Source organism: Rhinatrema bivittatum, chromosome 2 (assembly GCF_901001135.1).
Source record: "Rhinatrema bivittatum chromosome 2, aRhiBiv1.1, whole genome shotgun sequence".
Lineage (NCBI taxonomy): Eukaryota > Metazoa > Chordata > Amphibia > Gymnophiona > Rhinatrematidae > Rhinatrema > Rhinatrema bivittatum.
In genome coordinates, this window is record NC_042616.1 from 481,477,601 (window position 1) to 481,493,644 (window position 16,044).

At 45.4% G+C, this 16,044-nt stretch overlaps 1 protein-coding gene across 2 annotated transcripts in view; it reads left to right on the top strand.

Annotated features, from left to right (window-relative positions):
* The window catches only part of DUSP22 (dual specificity phosphatase 22), a 197,661-nt gene that overhangs the window by 41,667 nt on the left and 139,950 nt on the right, over positions 1–16,044 (top strand). Inside the window, exons 3-4 of one of the 2 annotated variants that reach the window (XM_029590525.1) lie at positions 5,258–5,332; positions 6,505–6,587. In XM_029590525.1, the coding sequence (XP_029446385.1) occupies positions 5,258–5,332; positions 6,505–6,587 (158 nt within the window). The remainder of the gene's footprint in view (positions 1–5,257; positions 5,333–6,504; positions 6,588–16,044) is intronic. The other variant, XM_029590526.1, reaches the window with a different exon arrangement.

The following is a 16,044-nucleotide window of genomic DNA, read 5'->3' on the forward strand; positions in this document are numbered from 1 at the left end:
GACGTGGTCCCCGGAGGAGGCGAGGTGGCCGATCAATCGTCTGGAGACCAGAGCAGTACGCCTCGCACTTAGACGTTTCCTCCCCCTGATTCGGAACCGAGAGGTACGGGTTCTTTCGGACAACGCCACCACGGTGGCGTACATCAATCGTCAAGGCGGGACGAGGAGCGAACAGGTCTCCGCCGAAACCACGCTCCTGATGGAATGGGCGGAACTTCATCTGGTTCGGCTCGCGGCCTCCCACATTGCCGGCGTGGACAACGTGCAAGCGGATTACCTGAGTTGTCAGCGGTTGGACCCCGGCGAATGGTCCCTTTCCGACGAGGCGATGACGCTCCTGGTTCGCCGTTGGGGAACGCCGCAACTAGACTTGATGGCGACCGCCCTCAACGCCAAGGCCCCACGCTTCTTCAGTCGCAGAAGGGAGCGCGGCGCGGAGGGGGTGGATGCTCTAGCGCTGCCGTGGCCGGCAGATCAGCTACTCTATGTTTTTCCTCCCTGGCCCTTAGTGGGCAAGATACTCCGCAGGATAGAAACTCACAGCGGTCCCGTGATTCTGGTAGCTCCGGAGTGGCCGCGTCGTCCTTGGTTTGCAGACCTGCTTCACATGACAGTGGACGGACCATTACGCCTGAGTCATCTTCCTCGGCTCCTGCAGCAGGGTCCGGTATTTTTCGAGCAGGCGGCTTCTTTTGTCTTGCGGCTTGGCTTTTGAACGGCGCCGCCTCCGCAGACGAGGCTACCCGGAGGCAGTAATCTCTACGATGCTCCGGGCCCGCAAACCTTCTACCTCTGTTGCTTATGTGCGAGTGTGGAAGGTCTTCGAGGCCTGGTGTACCGATCATGGGGCCCGACCCACAGAGGCGTCGGTACTTCTGATCCTTCAATTTTTGCAGGACGGGCTAGATAAGGGTCTTGCATACAATTCCCTACGTGTGCAGGTAGCGGCCCTGAATGTTCTGGTACAGACACCAGTCGCCCTTCCTCTCCAGGCGGATATCGCCCGTTTCCTGAAGGGGGCCAAACATCTACGGCCGCCGGTCAGGGACCCTTGTCCGTCGTGGAGTCTTAACCTGGTTCTCCGGGCCCTAGCGGGCACTCCTTTTGAACCCCTGCAGGACTCTTCTCTTAAAGACCTCACTATGAAGACGGTCTTTCTCGTGGCAATATGCTCTGCCCGTCGAATCTCGGAGCTGCAGGCTCTTTCCTGCAGGGAACCCTACCTTCGCATTTCAGAGGCGGGGATCTCGCTGCGTACAGTACCTTCCTTCCTCCCGAAGGTGGTCTCTTCGTTTCACGTGAATCAGACGGTGGAACTCCCGGCGTTCTCTCCAGAGGAGTCGAGGTCTCTTCGTAACTTGGACGTCAAACGAGTCTTACTCCACTACCTGGAGGTTACCAATGCCTTTCGGGTTTCCGATCATTTGTTTGTGCTCTGGTCGGGACCTAAGAAAGGCTCCTCAGCTTCAAAGACGACCATCGCCCGCTGGATCAAGGATGCCATCTCGTCGTCTTATATCGGGGCCGGTCGGGATCCGCCCAGGGGCGTTCGAGCTCATTCTACACGTTCTCAAGCAGCGTCTTGGGCGGAGTCTCGTGCCATCTCCCCACAGGAAATTTGCCGGGCGGCGACGTGGAAGTCGCTGCATACCTTTGCTAAGCATTATCGCCTACACCTGGCGCCTTCGGGTCCTGGACACTTTGGCGATCAGGTTCTCCGAGCAGGGCTCTCAAGGGCCCACCCATAGTAGGGAAGCTTTGGTACATCCCACCGTCTGGACTGATCCTGGTACGTACAGGGAAAAGAAAATTATTCCTTACCTGCTAATTTTCGTTCCTGTAGTACCATGGATCAGTCCAGACGCCCACCACGCTGGGATCTTGCGACCTGCTCGGATTCATTGTTATCTCCTGTCTCTTCTTTCTTCTCTCTGGTTCTCTCTCAGAGTTGTAAAGCTCCTCACAAGTTGACGTTGGCGACCTCTTTTTGTTAGGTCATGCCTGTTTTATGGTTATTGATGTTGATTGTCATCAGGGTTTTGATCCAAATTGTTTTGTTATTGCTCTTTTGGGCTTTGTTATTCACGATACTGAGCTCCAGCAGAGGGTGAGCTGGTATAGGAGGCGGAGCCCTCGAGCTCTGTTCTGACTCCATCTGCTGGACGGGGGACATAACCCACCGTCTGGACTGATCCATGGTACTACAGGAACGAAAATTAGCAGGTAAGGAATAATTTTCTTTTTTCTCCCTTTAAATCTATTATCCACCCCTCAAACACATAGATTGTGGTTAAATTTTATTTAAATTTCAAATTTCCTCTTGAAGTAAGATGTAATATTGGCAAGATTGCTGAGTTTCTGTGCAAAGTTTTCTGTCTGCTTTGTATTTGTTTAAAACTAATAAAGAGAAAAAAAACAAATCACCAGGACCAGACAGTATACACCCCAGAGTGCTGAAAGAACTAAAAAATGAAATTGAAGACTCATTCAAGTAAATTTTCAGATGCCAGCACGTGTAAGAACTGCAAGATAAGCCACGCACGCGCCACGGGCATTTTAGAACTGCCGTGGCCATGCACATGTCTTCCGGTACGTGCAGAAGAGCTGGCTGTGGAAAAAGGGATGGGCCAGGGCGGCGCATGCCAGCAGCCAGCCGGCACGCACTACTTACTACTGCTCGGGGGGAGCAGGTAAGTATAAAAACAGAAAAAATGCTAGGTAGAAAGGATTTAGGGGTCGGGGCGGAGAGGGGAAAAAGGCAGGGTAGATGGGAGTTAAGTTGTCTCCCAGTCCATTCCTTTATTGGAGCAGACTGGGAGGGAACTGGGGAAGGCCTTATCACGTTGTTGCTCGTTTCAAGGAAAATTCTCCCCCCCCCTTGCGTTCGTGGGTAGCCAATTTTATAACATGTGCGCATGCTGGGAACTGCATGTGTGTGTTTAAAACTTTACCTCATTACTAGTAATCCCAAACTTCTCATTCAAATTGGCTACAGTTCCTGAGAATTGAAGGGTGGCCAACGTAATGCCCCTTTTTAGAACAGGCTCCTGGGGAGATCCAAGAAATCACAGATCAGTGAGCCTGATGTTGCTGTTGAGCAAGATGATAGAAGCTATTGTGAAGAACAACATTTCTGACCATCTGGGTAGACACACTAATATGGCAGAGACAGCATGGAATTAGCAAAGGGAAGTCTTGCCTTACAAATCTGTTAGACTTTTTTTTGAAGGAGTTAACAAACATAGACAATGGGTGAGTCAGTTGATACAGTGTATCTGGATTTTCAGATGGCATATGACAAAGTCCTTCATGAGAGACTCCTCAGGAAATTGAAAAATCGTGGGATAGGAATCAATGACCTATTCTGAATTGGCAATTGGCTAAAGGATAGGAAACAGTAGGATTGAATGGTCATTTCTCTTGATGGAGAAAGGTTAAAAGTGGTGTGCCCCAAGGATCTGTACTGGGATTGGTGCTTTTTAATATATTTATAAATAATCTGGAAAAAGGAGTGATGAGTGAAATAGTCAGATTCACAGATAATACAATTTTAAATTGTGTTGAATCAATTGTGAGAAATTTCAAGAGGACCTTGTGAGACTGAGAGATTAGACATCTAAATGGCAGATTAAATTTAATATGGACGCGTGCAAAATGATGCATATAAGGAATAATAATCCAGATTATAAATACATGATGCTGGGTTCAATCTTTGTCACCACTTGGGAAAAAAATATTGAAATCATTGTGAATAATACTTTGAAATCTTTGACAGCAGTCAAAAAAAAAAAAAAGTAAATAGAATGTTAGGTATTATTAGGAAAGGAATGGAAAATAGACGATGCATTAATGCCTCTGTACTGATCCATTGTGCAACCACACTTTGAGTATTGTGTGCATTTCTGGTCATCCCATCACAAAAAAGATATAGCAGAACTAGAAAAGATACAAACAAGGTTAACCAAAATGAATGACTCCTCTGTGAGGAATGGCTAAACAGATAAGGCTGTTCAGCCTATAGACGAGATGGCTGAGAGGAAGTATGATAGAGATCTTTGAAATCTTGAATTGGATGGAAAAGCTAAACAAGAAATGGTTATTTACTCTTTTGAATAGTATTGGGACTAGGAGGACACTCTATGAAGCTAATAGCACTTTTAAAATAAACTGGAACAAGTATTTATTTACTCGGTGCACAATGAAACTTTGGAATGTGTTGCCAGAAGATGTGGTGAAAGCTTAGCTGGGTTTTAAATGAGTTTAGTTAAATTCCTGGAGGAAAAGTCCATGAACCATTATTAGCCAAGTATGCTTGGGAAGCCACTGCATATCACTGATAATAAGCAAGAAGGTTCAGGTCTTTTCTTTGGGATCCTACTGGGTATTTGTGTCAAGAGACAGGATGCTGGCTTTATGGACCCTTGATCTGACCTAGTATGACCTTTTTTGATGTTCTTAAATGAAGGCCTAAGATACTTTTAACCTTGTACTCTATGATATGATCTGTATCATGAATGTCGGTATAAAAAAGAACTAAATAAATAAATAAATTCTAATAAATTAGAGTGGGAGTGGGACAAAGTTCATCTGAATTGGAGTCCCATATTATGGTAGAAAGTGACCCATATCAAAATGTATGTTTACGTGTATATGTGTTTCCAGAATGCTATAGGATGGAAAAAGTGTGCGTATGTGATCAGCTTTATCGGCTATAATTTACTTTTTGGTTATTTACTCTACTTTTCCTCTGATGTTGTGACTGTGGTGAAGGTGTGATAGATGACATGTCTGGCTTATTTTTGTGTTTGTAAAGGAGCATTGAGTTGATATGTGTTGCTCTCTTTAGTCTGTTCCATTGGAGGTGGGGCAGTCACATTCTCTGCACATTATCTGTTGCAGCACGTTTATTTGGAGTTTGTCTTCTGAAACTCTTGAGTTCATTTAGAAATTGAAATCTGCAACTAGGGTAAAAAAGAAAAGTTGTTTCACATGAAGTCCGTCTTTCAGCTTATGGGAAGAGGGGGTGGATTTATTTAAAGTAACTTTGATGGCTAAATACCCCTGAGCTGTAGGAATCTGAGTAAAAATTCTGTACTTCTAGATTGTGGGCTTATGGTCCAGTTCTAGGTTGATGCTTTGATACACCTGAACCTGGGTTGTCAGATTGCAGTCTTTGAGGCCCACAAACAGATATGTACAACATCTTTACATGCAGTGCTTCAGTTGTATGCTAATATATTTTGTGCTTATTCATTAGGGATATCCTTAAAATTAAACCAGTTTGTGGCCCTTCAGGATTGCAGTTTGACACCCCATCTTACAAAGACTGCATGTGAGTGCTGCTCATTAACTGGAAATTCACTACATTGCATAAATGACTAAATTAAGGAGCTTAATTTTTCAAGTAGATGAAAATATGTATAAAAAAACAGCATGGTCATTTAACAAATAGACTTTCTTACTCTTGCTGATTGTTGCTAATTTAAATTGTATGTCTGTTAATATTTCCTGTACTTTAAGTGTCTAGTGCAACAGGAGAAGAGACGGCTGAGGGGGGATATGATAGAGGTGTTTAAAATCATGAGAGGTCTAGAACGGGTAAATGTGAATCGGTTATTTATTCTTTCGGATAATAGGAGGACTAGGGGGCACTCCATGAAGTTAGCATGTAGCACATTTAAAATGAATCAGATAAAGTTCTTTTTTACTGAAAGCACAATTGAACTCTGGAATTTGTTGCCAGGGGATGTGGTTAGTGCAGTTAGTGTAGCTGGGTTTAAAAAAGGATTGGATAAGTTCTTGGAGGAGAAGTCCATTACCTGCTATTAATTAAGATGACTTAGAAAATAGCCACTGCTATTACTAGCAACAGTAACATGGAATAGACTTAGTTTTTGGGTACTTGCCAGGTTCTTATGGCCTGGATTGGCCACTGTTGGAAACAGGATGCTGGGCTTGACGTAACCTTAGTTTGACCCAGTATGGCATGTTCTTAGGTAAATAGTTGGCAACAGCTGAATATGACACACATGCAGCAGTGAATATAATGGTTCTGCTAGCCCTTTCCCATTTAATAATTAGGCACTTGATTAATAAGAGAGCAATTCCTTGTTCTCCAAGAGGATGGCAGCAGGTAACTTTAAAATGTGAAAAGGGCAACATAAAAAAAACTTATTTTGTTGACAAAATGTTTTTCTCCAGTGTGCTTTATATAGTACTGCAAGCTGCAGCATTTGTTTAGGATTTATTTTTTGTCTGCGAAAGGTGTTTGATCAGTTTTGGAACCATATATTTTTTCCGGTTGTTCTTTCAGTTCACAAAGTTTCAAAAAAATATTAGTGGTCATGTTTCTCAGCATGTGTGTAAAAAGCCCAGATCAACCCTCCTGTTTGTCAAGATTTTGCACACAATGTACTTTAGGCTTTCTTTTTGTTGTTGATTTTTCTGGCATGATTTTAAAAAAAATATATATATGTATTTTGCTTGTTTTCTTCTTTCCTCCAGATGCTAGAGATGTAGAAGAATTGCACAAGAATAACATCACTCACATTCTTTCAATCCATGACAGTGCCCGGCCTATGCTTGAGGTAAGAGGGGAAATTAGGAGGACCCTCTCTCTATCCTTCCAAATCCCCATACACTTTGTGTAACCTCAGCCCCTCATGTTGCACTGCTGCAAACCTTGTAAATGACTAAATGGCAATAACATTTTATTTTTATCAAAGGTTTAGCAATACTTACATCCCACTTGTTTTGTCTAACTTTATTGATAGAGAGCATAGCAAACTCTGATTCTCTACAGATGTAAATTTGACTTGGCTAAAATGTCCTTAATTGGAAGACTTTTTTCCCCAGTGTCAGTTATTGCAATTTGTATTTCCTCTGTTTGAAAGTTATGATGCAGGTCTTTATTAAACTTGTTCTCTCTCCACACACAATTTTATCTCATGTATTTATATTTTCTACAGCGCTAAATAGATCATTGCCACAATATACAATTCTAGTAACAATTCATCTTGAAATTTGTGAGCAAGGGACATCATTGGTAGGCACAGACAGATGCTAAGTCTGTATGGAAAGAAGCCCTAAGAGAACAGGTGGGCCTTTAGTGCGAACCCACCTGATATTAAAGGCATCATGCTTCAACCACATTTAGATCCTGTGATCGCTGAAAATACCATATTGTACAGGAAGACTTTTTCTCTGTACAGTGCAGTAGCTTGTGGGTGAGGACAGAGAGTTCCTGTGTATGTCTAGTAGCGCTGTAGAAATTAGTAGTATTAGAGTGGTACATAGCGAAGCCTTTCAGGCTTAATGACTGCAGCCTGCCAGCTCTGCTTTTGTCTATGTTCATGTCACAGAAATGGATCGGGAGGGGGTGGACATTTTGGACATTTTAACTGGATTTATTGGCTGTGGTCCAAACAAAGAATATTAAAAACATCTTGAATATCAGGCTAGCCATGTTTTTTGTAGATACCTGAATAATGTTTTCAGGTAATTATGCTGCCTGCCAGTGCATCATTGGTGCATGTTTCCTTCCTTTAGGATTTTGAGCTGTGAATGAATAAAACTTGATTGGCAGTCTGCATTTGACAACTGATTTATGATAATGTAAAATAATGATGCTGATTTCAGTATAAGTACATAGAAACATAGGCCGAATGGTCTTTTTCTGCTGTCCTATTTCTATCTAGTCTGCCCATGCATCTTTCTGTATGGCACAATCTTTGCTAATATAGTATAAAGTTGTACATACTAGCATCATTCTAACTACCCTACTAGTATAAATATTCATTATATGTAGGAACAAGTAAATCATGTAGTAAATAAATCACTTTTGAAAATTCTCATTTCATTATAATTCCATTGTCTTACAACCCATCCAGATACCCAAGAAATCTCCTGGGCACCAGGTATCCCAGTTGTCTAAAACTTGGCACCTCCCGCCTGGGAGAGGAGCTGGATCCATGCAGGCAAGGAGCCATGATTGTGCAATTGGGGAGAGCAGCTTCTCATTTTGAACACAAAGAGAGGCTGAAGGGGTGGTGGGGGTGTGGGCAGAAAATGAAAAAAAACAATAACAAAAAAAAAATAGCTAAAAAGACATGTTCTGAGTGAAGCAGTAATCTAGTGGTTAAAGCCGCAGGCTGAGAATCAGGGAAAACGGGGTTCAGATCTGACTGCTGTTCCTGGTGACCTTCGGCAAGTCATTTTAACTTCCATTGCCTCAGGTACAAACTTACATTTTCTGAGGACGGAGAAGAAAAGAAAATGTGCTTACCATAAATGGTGTTTCCGTAGATAGGATGAATTAGCCATGCTTTCTGGGACGTCCTCCAGCGGCCCTAAGGTGGAGCTTCTCTCAGAGATAACAGAGCTTTTGCTCTGTGTGGCTGCATACGTCTTCCTGCGTGATCGCCATCTCCTCCTCAGTGTATCCAGCAGAGTGGAGATCAGAGAGGCTGTCCAGGGAGGTGGGCGGGTCAGCATGGCTAATTTCATCCTGCTATCGATAGCAGACTGAATTAGCCGTGCTGTCTGGGAGTTCCTAGCTTAGGGTTGTGTTCTGCACACTGAAGTAGGGGATGGCAACCCCTTGCAGTTGTAGATAATTCTTGTGTGCACAACCCGCCAGTGATGTGGACAGCCTCGCCATTTTGTTGCATAGGTCAACACTGCTGAACCTAGTACTGCGTCTGAAGATGCCTGCTGGTCTAGACAGTAGTGTGCCGTGAAGGTATGCAGCGATAACTACGTGGCTGCCTTACAAATGTCCAGCAACGCTACCATATGAAGATATGCAGTTGAAGCAGCAGCTGCCCGTACTTGGTGCGCTTTGACTTTGTTGGGAAGTTCTGCTGACTTTTTGGAGTAGCAAAATTGAATGCATTGGGATATCCAGTTTGACAGAGTCCTCTTTGCCACTGGTAGCCCAGGTGTATTCGGATTGAAAGATACAGAGTTGAGAAGTCCTCTTGTCTGCATGTGTCCTCCGCTTGTAGTAAGTTCAAGCTCTTTTGTAGTTTATGGTGTGAAGGAGACATTCCCTGTCATTGCTATGTGGCTTTGAGGAGAATGTTGGCAACATGATGGTTTGATTCAGGTGAAAAGCCAATACCACCTTAGGTAAGAAGGAGGGTTGAGTACGTATGGTCACCTTGTCGTGGTCAAACTGCAAATATGGAGGGTAGTGAACTAGGGCCTGAAATTCGCTGGACCATCCTGCTGAAATTACTGCGACCAGGAACACTACTTTCCAGGTCAGGTATTTCATGTAGCTACTGTCCATTGGTTCAAAGGATGGGAACATGAGCTGTTCCAAAACCAGGTTAAGGTCCCAAGGGACCAGAGGTTTGGCCACTGGTGGTCTTAGTTTTAAGATTCCTTTCATGAAGCGAAAAATCAAGGGATGGTTCGAAACCGGAAGGCCATTGTATAGGTGGTGATACGTCACAATAGCACTCACATGAACTCTGACGGAGGCCATTGCCAGCCCCGATTTATAGAGCATATGCAGGTACTCCAGTAAGGTTTCAGGCGAGCAGGAGAATGGCCTTGACACCAGGTATTGCAACTGTACCACTTGCCCTGATAGTTCTTCCTTGTGGCAGACTTCCATGACTATATTAGAATATCTTGGACCTCTGTTGATAACCACATGTGGTTTAATACTCTCCTTTGAATTTCGAAGCAGTGAGATGAAGCGAGGAGTGCAGCAATGTCCCCCCCTTCTTGAATCAGTCGATCCGCACTGTCTCCCAACAAGATAGGAGGCGTGATGGACAGCTGAACTAGATAGGCATACCAAGGTTGTCTTGGCCACGCCGGAGCAATGAGGATCAGGTCTGCGATGTCCATAATGCATTTTTGTATGGTTCAAGAGATGAGCGGTATCGGAGGGTAAACATGTAGGGATGAGGAATGCATCCTGTGCAAATTGCTCCTGGCTTGGATAAACCAAGCAGAATGCCCGAACTTTCCTGTTCTGTACTGTTGCGAAGAAGTCCATGCAACGGGGAACCCACGCCTCAGAGACCGTCTGCCACCCTTTGGTTTAGAGCCCACTCGTGTGGGTGGAATACCCTGCTGAACCAGTTGGCTTCGATATTTGCAATACCCGGGAGATAGGTCACTTGTAGGGAGATGGAATGCACCTCTGCTCATTTGAGGATCTGAATCGCTTCCTTGCATAGGGTCCAGGAACTTGACTCTCCTTCTTTATGTAAAACATGGCCATGTGGACCATGACTTTTTTTTACCCGAACGTAAAAAAAAACATGAGAAGGGCATTCCAAATCGCCCTCAACTCCAGCAGATTTATCTGGAACGTGATCTCCGATGATGACCATAACCCCTGCATTTTTAGATGGTCCTAATGCGCTATCCAGCCTCTGGGGGAAGCGTCCGTGGTCAGAACCAGTTGGTGTGCCGGGCTCCGGATCAGGGCTCCCACTGTGAGGGTTGGTGGGGACAGCCACCATGCTATTTGCATGACCCTGATTAATAGCACTGTCTTGGTTGAGTGAATTGAGTCCATTGAGTCCTACCACAGTGTCTGTCTTGGCTCCAGTGAACTGAAGAATCTGCGTTGGCTGAAGGCTGGACTTCTCATAGTTTATTACGAATCCTAGCGCTTCTAAGCAATCTTTCGTCTTCTGCAAGTGAGTCTGAAGAACATTCACTTCTGAGGCCACTGGAAGCCAATTGTCCAGATAAGGGAACACTTTAATCTCCTTCTGTCTGAGGTGAGCCACCGCTACCACTAAGCACTTGGTGAAGACTCTTGGGACTGACGATAGTCCAAAAGGGAGCATTCATTGACGACCTGGAAATGCAGGTAATGCCAGAAAGAATGGTGTGTTGGAGAAAAGGCAGAATGGATTTTAGGGATGTCATCTTGAACTTCTCCCTTCAAATGAACTTCTTGAGGGCCCGTAAATCCAAGATTGGGTGGAGACACCCCTCCCCCCCCCCCCCCCCCCCCCCGATTTTTGGGGACGAGGAAGTATTGGGGATAGAAACTCCTTTTGCACCTGTGCACAGGTACCATTTGGATTTCATATTGCTGAAGTAGTGAGCTCACTTCTTCTTGCAAAATTAACGTTTGTGCATGGTTCCACAGAGAAGGGGTAGGGCACCGGGAGAGTTGGGATTGTCTTGAAATTCAGTTGGTAACCCTTGTGGACAATACTTAATACCCAACAGTCCGATGTGATTACTGTTCAAGAGTTGAAAAAATTGGCTATTCACCTCTCCCCCTCCCATAGCGGTAGTTGTGGCCTGGCCGTCCTCAAAAACTTTGCAGCGGTTTCTGGCCAGCACTAGATGGCTGGCTCTGCTGGCACTGGCCCCTTGGTCTATTCCTGGGCTGTGAATGTTGCGTTTGCTGTCTGGGCTATGGAAAAGCCAGTACATGATAAGATGTGTACGGCCTGAAAGGGCATCTCTGGTAACTGGGTTTCAGGAATCTGGTGTAATATCTCCTGGCAGCGGATGGTTACTCATTCAGGGAAGCCAGGGACAAGACTGCCACATTCTGTTCCTTCAGCCTGAAACTATCTTCCGCAGCTTATCCCCAAAGAGGTTATTGCCCCTTCATAGTGGATTGGCCAACTTCTCATGCATGTCTTCACGGGTGGCACTGGCCCTCAACCAGGCCATTCTACGGACCGATGTTTCAAAAGCCTCATATATCGTGCGAAGGAGCTGATGCAGTCCTTCCTCTATATCCATGAAGGGCTGGGGTAGCACATTGTTGGCTATGCCCTCATAGTTACTTAGTGATGTAGAACTGATGTTGCTGAATCTTCGCATTTAAATGGCCGCCTGGAAGGCCTTCCTCCCAAACTCATCCAGGTAACTATTATCCTTCCCAGGCGGAATGTTGAAGTGGAGCCTAGGGGGTTTTTTTTGCCTTTTTCATGGCTGACTCCACCACTATCAAGGCATGTGGCAGCTGCACCATACCATAGTAAGGGGACTTCCTTATCCGAAACTTAAGATCTGTTTTTCTGGACATCGCCAGGACTGCATCCAGGACCGCATGGGAAGGCAGCGCTGTCTGTTCTGACAGAACCTTGAAGATCTTTAAAATGCCGAGGACCTCCGCTCTAGGATATGGCACTTTCTTGGTCTCAGCCTTGAGTAGCACCCCCAAATGTCAATGAATTTGGAGTATGGGAGGTCCTCTATTGGTGAAAATGGCTCTGGAGGTTCCTTTGACGGTATTCCAGTAGATGACCCTGAAGAAATAGGGGGGGAAATTGCTGGGTTCCGAGACCAGCTGTGGGGAGAATTGCGGATGGGATCCCCTCTCTTCTTGCGGACTGTAGACCTCCTGCTGCGGGGAAGGGGATTCATTCCCTGGGGACAATTCCTCTGAGGGGCTTGGTGGCAGATGCTTCTGCTTGCTCTATCCAAGGATGTAAGGAAGCTGTGTAGAATCGTGGAAATCTGGGACTTTGCCTGGGAAGCTAATCCTCCCTCCGTGGGGGTTAACTGCTCCCTCGTTGGGGCAGTGGATCTTATACCTTCCTGTCCCCTGCCTAGGGCAGATTTGGACTTCCTGGACGGTGAGGGCACTGCAGCCAAGAGGATGTTGGAGTCAGGTCCCTTACTGCGGGGCATAGAAGGCTCAACCTCGCGGGATGGTTTGTCTCTCTTCGACAGGGGCTCTTGAAGTTGGGGTGAATGTCTCTTCCTCCTGGACACTGAAGATATATCTGAGTACACCCTCTGGGATGAGCCAGAGGATCCCCCCGACAAGGGATAATCAGAGAGTGGGTCCACATCCGGAAAATCAAATTCAAGAAGTTCTTCTGGCAAGAAGATGACCTGAGGGTCCTGCTGTGACATTTGTTTCTTCGAAGGCCTTTCCTGGGGAGGTCTGTGCTGGCCACCTTACCCCTGTGGCTCTGACTCGACACATGCTTTGTCAGCATCAGGTGTGTCATGGACTGATGTGTCGAGTCGTGGATGTGCGTCGATGCTTGTTTTGCCGGTATCTGCATTGATGTGAGCAGGCCCAGAGAAGCACGCTTCGGAGCACATGGCTCTTTGACGCATCGCTGTGTCATGTGTTGGGATGTACTTTCTTCGCAAGCGCCAAGTCCTTCTTGCATGAAGCATTGTCCCTGCTCCATTTTGACACATGCATCGGTGCTGCTCTTACAGCGCAGCTGACGCCCACAAGCACCTGACTTGGTGCATCCCCTGACTCCCAGTGTTTTCACGGGCCATGGGAGGAAGGGAGCATTGGGGTGACACATCCCCCTTGGCTCTGCTGCTTACCCTAAAGCCCCAGGGAAGAATGTTTTTTTCCAGGCGATCCATCTTCAGCCCCGGGAATGAGTGGGACGAGTGATGCTCTGACGCCGGGGCATAGGAGCTGGTGCCTATGTCCTTTAAGGTGCGTGATCTTTTGGGCTCGCTGCCTCTAGGCCCTGGGTGACATGAGACCACAGTCCTGACAGCAAAAGCTCTGTGGTCTATGAGAGAAACTCCGCCTAAGGGCCGCCAGAGGATGTCCCATTCAGCATGGCTAATTCAGCCTGCTTTCGACAGGAGGTGCCTGAATGTTACTCACCTTGAACTACCGATGAACATGCATGAACTAATTACACAAATAAATATAACTTTTACACTGGCACCTTAAAATGTGGGCTGTTGCTCAAGTTAGGAAAAAGTTTCCCACCCCTGCAGATTTCTATACCCTGCATTTTGTATGTTCCGTGCTGGACAAAGATCTCTTTAACTTACACATATTGTGGTATACTAAAGGCTTTTGCGGAGCAGAATCAGGAAATCCTGTGAAAATAAAACCTCTGCTTCCTCCATTTCTCTCCCCCGCCCCCTACACACACACACTAAAAAAAAGTTCTCTGCCCCCTGTTTTCCACTATTTTTCATTTGATAAACCTTGTTTGGTTGTTTGAATCGAGATATGAACAATACTTCTGAGAGGATGTCCAAAATAAGCCCATTGGGCTCAGCAGATTGACTTGTATAAAGCACGGAATATCTTTTTTTTTTTCCTCCTGCTCTGCTTTTACATTTTATAAAATTTCATAGCTTGAATGCTGTATGTGGTCCCTTCCAAATGGCATTTGGTGACGCAGATTCCACTTGATTCTGATAAATAGTGTTTTTTAAAGTCACTCAAAGCTTGATTTTATTTTTAAAGCTGCTCTCAATTTTGAATATAAATGCATGTGTAAAAAAGAGGCTGAGGAGAGCTATTTCTGTCCAGAGGTCAACAGGTTGAAAGCTTTTGGTTTGGTTTAGTTTTGTTTATTTTTTTTGTTTTGGGAAGCATATTCACTGATTCAGAGATTTCATTTCCTTGCACTTTCTCCATTTGTCCATAGAGGAACTGTACTCTTTGTTACATGGAAAATCTGGTACACTGGCATACCTGGGAACTCTCCAGATTTGACCCAGAGACTCCGGAATTCTAAAAGAATTACCGGGTCTGTGGGCCAATACCGGAAATCTCCGAGTGTTGCAGCAAAACCAATCTGCTTGGACCTGGAAAGAAGAAAGGAATGTCATTGGTCTTGCGCGGCTGAAAAAGGAAGAACTAGACAGTGATTTCTACCATCTCTGGACCTTTTTAACTCTTAACTTCGCTTCCTCGTGACACCACCTGCTCCTGCACAGTCTGTTTCCTGTATCCAGCCACTTGCCCACCCCATCCTATTTGCCTTGGTCAATCAACATTGCAATTTCCTGCCCGTGCATCAAACGAGGAGTAAGAAATAGGCAGCGTCCACTTCAAAACTCCTGGAGCCCAAGTTAGTCTGCTGTTGCTAGTGTATTTTGAAAGGGGGGGGGGGGAGAGAGAATGAATGAGCATGTCTGTGAGAGTGAGTGAGTTTGTATTTGTGTAGGAAGAAGAGATCTGAGAGTGTATGTAGGTGAGTAGGAGAGAGCTGAGTGCAAGTGAGCATGCGTGTATGGAAGACGGAGAGACGTGAGTGAGTGTGTGTGTGTGTGTTGGGAGAATGGCAGAAGTAAAGGTGTAAATGGACATGTGAGAATGTGAGAGAATGAGCAGTGAAAGTAAGTGTGAACATGTAAGAGTGTTTATGAGAGCACATGTGAGAGCATCTGGTCCTACTGTGCAGTTGCCCTCCCCCCGTTCCCCCTCCTCCCGCTAATCCATGGTAATCTCAGGGTGACTGGAAGACAAAAGTTCCCAGGTATGCACACTGGTGACCATATTTGTGTGTGTGTGTCGGGGGGAGGGGTTACTTAGCAGTGTTTTGCAATAGATGACCACAGAAATTTTGCTGGATATTTGTCTGGCTTTTAAAAGTTGGGATGGAAGAATCTCCTTGCTTTCAGAGAAGATGCTCCCCTATGGTTTTCTCAACAACTCCCTGAGGGAAACAGCAAGGCAAAAGCTCAGCTGAATATGCCACAATGCATTTGAAGTTGAGAGATGTGAGAAATCATGGCTTCTTTCTTTTCCTTTCCTCCCCACTCCACCATCACTGATCTGTCAAATGGTCTATGTGCTGGCAAAGAAGCCTCATTCTAAGCTGAACCTTTCTTTGTCTTCCACCCCTACCTGGACAACACCATCCCTGAGACCAAAGCCTGGGTCTCCAAAGTCCCCCAGTGTTGTATGTTAAGTGGCATTTCACATGTGTTTAATTGCTTACATCCACAATTTGTTCTAGCTGTTACCTAATCCATGCACCTCAGCGCCAGGAATTATTACTCGCTTTAAAACTATTGTTTAAGGGGAGGAAGGGAGGAGAACTGAAGAAAAGAGGAAGTTAGAATTTCTGTGACTTTTCTATTACCCTTGGGGCTTCATGCTATGGTTAATCTGAAGCAGTGTTGCATAAGTTGTTTTGAGAAATTGGCTGTCGTATCTTCAGGTATCTTAAGTAGGGAGGAGGGCTTATTTCAGAGAGGAAAACAATGGTTCAAGGTTTTACAAACCGACTTTTAAAATCTTTTTTATCTGTTATATCAAAGGGGCCGATGCAATATTTGTGCGCAGAAAACAGGCGCTCAGTGTTGAGTGTCTGT